We start from the raw sequence: 6,808 nt of genomic DNA, 5'->3' as shown, positions 1-6,808 counted from the left end.
CAGCAATGATGAAGCCAGAGTAAGAACAAAGCAAAAGTAACAGAAATTAAAAGTAAGAGCTGAAAGTGTCAATATAAGGATGCTAACAATATCCACAGGATACTAAACTACTATAATAAACTTGTGCTGTAAAAGTATGTGGTAAACACTGGGCTATCTTTTTTTTTTTTTTTTGCCAAGAGAGAGTGGAGGAAGCTGGAAGGAAATCATCGTAATCTAATGTAAATGAAATCTTTGATAATTACTTAAAAAAATTGAAGTGTCATTTATTCAAAACTAACACAATAATAATAAAACTAACTTAAAATGTCACAGTAGTTCTCATGGGGAAAAATATTTATTTTTCTTGGTTTATAGCTGTAGGTTTTGCATAAATATTCCACAGTAACTGCATTTTAAAATATTCAGTGTTTTTATATCCAGTACTCTCAAACCTATCAAATAATAAATCCCACGGTGCCTTTCAAAACATAAGCCTCTATTACAGCTGGTTGTACATGTGATACCTACACTCACTTGAAGCACAAGAGAACTGATGCAGATAATGCATTCATTTCTCCAAGGAGTGGGAAACAACTTGGCATTTACAAAAACACCACTTGTGTTTCAACTATTAAAAACTTCCTTATCTCTTCTAAGGAATGTAATTTTACATTACATACTTGTAAATAGAGAAATCCAGGCAGAAAGAATTTTCATATTAAATAATTCCCATAGTTCAGAGCAAACAGCCCAAGTGTATGACACTAATACAGATCTGTTTGTTTCATGGAAGGAAGAACACTATGTAAACTATGTGTGTACACACACATATATTTTCTAAATAGAAAACTGATTGATGATAACTAACTGTTGTAATGAACTCCAGAAAATAGGGAATCAATCTAATATTCTATTGTGCCTCTCCCCAGGCATTCTCTAGGTACAAAAATATTCCTCAAAACTCATCTTTAATGTTGAAATGTGGCTGATCTTCAGGTTTAAAGTCTAGATTGGGGCTGCCATCCTCATTCAGAATTCGTCGAGAAGTATAACCAACAATGGGGTATTTGGCCTTATAAACATTATTGAAGATATCATCCAGGGACTTTAGTTCCTCTTCTGTGAGTCCTGTCTAAAGGAAATACGAAAATGAAAGTCCTGTCTCAAAGAAATAAAAATACAGACACTTACATGCATTTTTCTTTTTTGTTGATTACTATAAACCTTGGCATCAGCTTTTGGGTTTACTTTGCAAAGCATTATTAACAAATTATTCTTTTCATTCAAATTCAGCCTTGACAAAATTTTAATATATTCAGGTCAAACAAACTGTTAATCTCCCTCTGTTTCCCCTGCATGAAGTAAATCACACCTCAAACAAGCAACATGCCAGAGGTAAAATCCACCGCCATGTCAGTGACACAGGACATGCTAAATCATTTGACAAAGTGATTTACTCTTCTTTGGAAGCATTGTTTTTTTAAACAGCAGGTATTTTCCCTTTTACATGCTTATATAAGTTGTATTGGTTCCACAGGTTAAAAACTGTGGAAAACCCAAACCTGTTAGCACCGTAGCTTTCAGGAGCAGTAAATACATATCCATTTTATGTATTTACAAAATATTAACACATTTTGGTTTAAAATTAATATATTTTAATGAACTTAAATTAATACAAATTAATTATTATAATTCATCATCTTGCAGAAGAATAAAACTTTGCAAAACGAAATTAAACTTCTTACTATGTCATGCGTAAGATCTGCTGGATCCAGAGACATCTTTGCAACTCCTCTTGTTGAGTCTTTTCCAACCAAAGCATTGTACGGGGCTCCTTTTCCATAAAATTCTGTCAGGTTAAAAAAAATAATCCAGTGATGATCTGACAGCGTACAGGGTATGTTCAGCCTGTATTTTTCACCAGCCCGTCACACTTGTCAGTGAACTGAAAGGAACGACTCAAGTCTAAGACTCTTCTTTCCATGCTGACTTTTGATTTGCTACTTGTTCATAATATATCCCAGTTCTTAAAAAAGAGGGTGGAGTTGTACAATACAACAATGAACTCCTATACTGCAGTCTTAAAAATTACTTCTTTTTTAGGGACCTGTGCTTTACATTCTAGTGAGAGGTTTGTAGACACCAGAATTGGCAGTGGCAAGCCTCACCTAATTTAGGATTTGAAGATCAGCCAACATGTATGTCCAGACAAACTACATTAACAAGCTTAGTACAAACAAAGCAGCAAGCCATTAGTTTGCCTATTACGACATTAAGGTGAGTGACTAGGACCCCCTTGGTCCCTTCAAACATTTTACACCAAGTGTGTTACCTTTCCCAATTTCCATTACAAAAAATAAAAAATCCATAAAATCCCAAGGTAGAATTCATAAAGATTGTTTCAGCTAGCTCGCAGTTAAAAGCATTACTGTCTTTTCATCATTAGAACTGTAAATTGATTAAGCAACAGAAGTTCTAATGAAAACATCTGTATTTCTTAGGGAAAAAGCAGTTTCTTAGGAAAAACAAATAGCAAATACAGCAATAAATGGTTTAGGTGGAAGAAAATTTTAAAGGAGAAAAAAATTACTTTTAAAAGCAAAAAAGTATATTATTTTTGTTGCAACTGAACTGCAGGGTTTTAATAGATTGTGCATATTTAAAAACAAGTAACTGACTGAATAATAGCATGAAGACAAAGCAGACAGCAGAGAAGCAAACTCACGTTTTCCAGAAGTGACATCAAATACTACTCCCTTCACTGCCAGGTAAATGGGCTGTCCTTCCTGGAAAGAAAGCCATCAATATCTTCTCAGCACTTAAGTGTAGGTAAAAGACAATTATTTTTAGCTATGAAGTCCATAAGCAGTCAGGACATGGAGAATGAAATTCTCTGTTGTATGTTTTCTCTTACGTTTGTGTGTGTATACAAGCATACATGTTATGTCTCTTGAAATTCCTGCTTGTGCTTTGAACTGTCCCTGAGATTTTTTTTCAGTGAGGATTTAAGCACATGGAATGAGAGAAGCATTTTAATCTAAACATCACAATCATAGACGACATGTCCCTCTTGCAAGTCACCTCATGACACTCATCTGCTTGAAGATGATCAACTGCATCTTTCTGTTCCTAATGCAGATGAATATTGCCCAAGATAAAAAGGCGTATGGCCAACAGCATTCTTTATTTGATTAAGAGAACAACAGATAAATACATAAGCACACACAAATCTGATCTGCTGACATCTGTTTTATTTAATAAGCTGGTGCTTCTGCTTTGTGTTTTACGCATAAGGTGGATTTTTAGTCAGATGCTGGTTAGTTTCTTGGAAGTATCTGGAGAAGACCCTGCGGTCAGTCATCAAGTTTTTCAACCGAAAACAGATTTGTATCAATATAGGACTTTATAATTTTTAATGTGAAATTCTGCTGAGATTTCTGCATCAAGAAAGCTAGGACTCTTAAGTTGAAATTGCTTTGCTATTTCTATAATCTTGTAGGGGGAAAAAAAGGGTCTAACTACATGGTTTAATGCATTATTGAGAGAAAATTACTTTGGCTACAACTTAGGGCAATCAGAAATTCACTGCCATGAGTACTTTGTCAACCAAACAACGAATAAAATAGGAACATGCCATCTAATTGTCCGTATGCAATGTCCAACGGATCAGAATCAGCAGCTGCTAGCAGGACAAACGACTAGCAGGCTAGCAACACACGAATACCAACAAACTTCTCACCAACGCCTATAATGCAAGTTATCCCATGTTGCTGGGAGGGAGGGAACAGCACAGCAGCAGAGCACGAGAAAACCAAATTTTAACGTGGTTTTAGGGCACCGAGCAGCAGGAAGGGTGGCAACGCTGGGGGCTGCGCGGTGCGACGCCGAGACGTCCCACCGGCCCTGGCCTGGACCCCGCGCCCACACCAGTCCCGGTCCGGCCGTACCCCGTCTGCCTGCCCGGCCCTACCTGCTGCCCGTCGTATCTGGCCAGCTCCGGCTCGGTGAAGAGCCGCACGGGGGCCTCGGCCGGCGGCCGGAAGCGCAGCTCCCGCTCGGCCGCGGCCGGCAGGGCGCCGAGGAGGGCGGCCAACAGCAGCCGCGCCGCGCCGCCCGCCATGTCGCGGAGGCCGGGGCAGCGGCCCCGCCTCCACGTCCCGCCGGAGAGCAGCGCCGGGCAGCCGGGCCCGCGGACGGGAGCGGGGCTACTGCCACGGCGCTTTCGTGGTGTGGTTCAGTAAAGGTCCGTGGGAGGAGTTTAAGCCAAGGCGCACATGCAGGGACATTCAAGAACTACTCGGAAAGCGCCCGGCGCCACTGCGGGGAACAGCCGTCAACAGGCTCGGGAACGCGGCAGGGGAGCCGCGCAGCCGGCACCGAAACGGGCCTCTGCTCATAGACGGTTCCTCCGTTTCCATCCCTTGTCCCCTCCGAAGCTTCTCAGCTTGCTGTTTTACATGGTTATGCACAAAATCATCCATGTAAGGCAGGCTTCGTCTTTAGGACTTAAACCCCAACAAAACAACCCTGACATTTAGAGAGAATACATAGGAAATTTTCAAATGATGTGATTTCCCCATGCTATAAATATAGCACTGGGAAACATTCTGAGCTGATGGAAGAATAAGCAACTTGATGTTTTTAATTCTCTGTAGAGTTAAAAAAATTAGAAACTTTTACAATTTAGATGCATGTATCACATCCCTCACTGTAGTGCTGGCAAGTGAGGACGTGAAGGGTTTAAAGCCTGGATGTCTGATCCTGCAGCACTCATCCTGCCTGACTGCTGTGCTGGAGTTCCAACCCCTGCTTGGTATCTCCACTCCTTGTACTGTGTTCAGTGAAAGCTGAACAGTTCGAAGCATCACGAGATAGAAATGGGTTTGATCTTTGTTTTAAGGATTGTTTATAAACTTGTATAAAATCCATATGTCCACCTTGGAGGACACCTGTTCCATGTCACCTGAGGCAACACCCTTTTCCACAGGCTGTGCAAAGGCAATTCTGTACATTGGTGTAAGCAGAGCTTACAAGAAGTAGCTAATCCAAAGCAGCATCTTCATAGCTCTTTTCTGGATGACAAAACAGCACAAGAGGAGAAGCGCAGGGGAGTGAGGGCATGTCACCACAGTTGTGGGGTTTATGGCCAATGGGCCACGTCCCCGTGTGAGGAGCCGGGCCAAGCCCGCAGAGCCAGGGCATGGGGAAGGTGAGTTGCGGTGGCTACCTGGGAGCTGACCGCCGGAGGCAGTCAATCTGGTGTGGCAGGCTGCTTAGCGGTCCTGTTAGGGTGAAGGTTTGCAAGGCTGTTACCATGATTCTCCTTAGGCAGTTAAGTTTGCTCTGCTGGACTTCAGAGCGGGCTTCCCATCCTGGCTGTCCGTCACATTCATTTGCTGACTCCACACGCCACAAGATGGATATATGGAATGTCCAGCAGAAAAGAGACCTTTAGTAAGGCTTTGGACAAAACAGCTGCTGAATGCTCCTGTTATGTGCGAGCAAAAGCTCTGGCATTTGGCTGGTTGCTCTGCCTGCAAATACCCTGCAGGGCTTGCCGTGGAGCCCCATGCTGCTGGGAAATATGCAAAAGTCTAATTTGTCAGTTTGGTTCAATCACATTATAGATGTACCTTTTATTCTGAAATAATTATTTATTAGTGTCTTCCCAGGGGAGGGCTGCAAGTGCTGAATACTGGCCAAAATCTGTCTGAAATATTATTGATTTGGGGGTGAGTTAGAGCCTGCCTTTGAACTACCGACATCTGAAAAATGCATAACAAGAACTAAAATACTTTCTTTCTGAAAGGACAAGCTGTGTATTAGGATTGTTGTTGTCAAAGGACTTCAAGCCTTGGTTATTAACTTACTAGGTATTGGTCTTAGGGAAACGATCTACTGAGCAGGGACTCCACTATGGTGTTGCATCTTAAAGCAAGAAATGTTGTGCATGCTTTTTCTTGATGATGAAACATTAACAATTACTTCTATGCCTGGGAAGAAAAGTAGCTGTGTAGGTATTCGTGGATGGATGGCTCATGAGTCAGCTCTTACGTGGTTTTGGCTTTTATCTTCCTGGAGCGCCCCATTGCTGTTGCTCCTCTGCCGGCGCAGCGTGGGTGGGTCTTGGCAGGAGCCATGCAGAAGTTTTGTCTGGTTGCCAAGCGAGTCTGTTGCTTTGGTGTTGTGCTAGCAGCCTTGAGCAGCAAAAAATTAAAAAAAAAAAGTAATACTGGGTGCATCTTGGGGAGAGCTGGCAAAAGTGTCTTAAATTGCTTTTCCAATCCAGTTCAGTCTAATGTAGGAGTGTCTGTGTTGTGAAGTGTGTGGTGTAGAAAAGACTCATTTCCCCATCACTACACAGTACACTTCTGCGTCCTCAGTAGAAACGTTCCTATAGACCTTACAAAAAACCTGCTTACGTGTGCGATGAGCAACCGTGCTGCACTGGGCGTCTTTATGCTGCCTAGAGCAAGAGAGCTCAGCAAAAATCGCTGAGCCGGCTCTGGAAGCTGAAACAAGACCCGACTGCTCGATGGCGTTGCAAGCCTTCTAGTAGATGGCGTTGCAAGCCTTCTAGTATCTGGTGCTTGTTAAAGCTCCGTCACCTATAGCTTGGCCGCGGAAAACGAGGGCGGTTAGCGCCGGCGCGGCTGCTGGCGACCTCCTCGCTGCTTGCCGCTGAGGTGAGGCTCGAGCTCAGCAGCGGGTAGCTGCCCGGCACCAACGGTCGCCCGGCGGCCGTTACAGCGCCTCGCGCCGGACTACACCTCCCAGCAGCCCCCGCGCCGCTCAGGCGAGGCCGCGGCGCCGGGGCGGAAAGCAG

The 6,808-nt window shown here is 43.1% G+C and overlaps 1 protein-coding gene across 1 annotated transcript; it reads right to left on the bottom strand.

Moving 5' to 3' along the window:
• Positions 1-937: 937 nt before the first annotated feature.
• NENF (neudesin neurotrophic factor) lies at positions 938-4,102 on the bottom strand (the record flags this gene model as incomplete). Its single annotated transcript, XM_081997293.1, has 4 exons — positions 938-1,114; positions 1,728-1,831; positions 2,708-2,768; positions 3,953-4,102. 4 exons carry the CDS (start codon positions 4,100-4,102, stop codon positions 938-940), a joined length of 492 nt encoding a protein of 163 aa, XP_081853419.1.
• Between the last annotated feature and the right edge of the window lie 2,706 nt (positions 4,103-6,808).

This window comes from Phaethon aethereus (genome assembly GCF_964289735.1).
Source record: "Phaethon aethereus genome assembly, chromosome: 3".
NCBI lineage: Eukaryota > Metazoa > Chordata > Aves > Phaethontiformes > Phaethontidae > Phaethon > Phaethon aethereus.
Note: the sequence above shows the minus strand (reverse complement) of the source record. Positions and strands in the feature narration are given on the sequence as shown.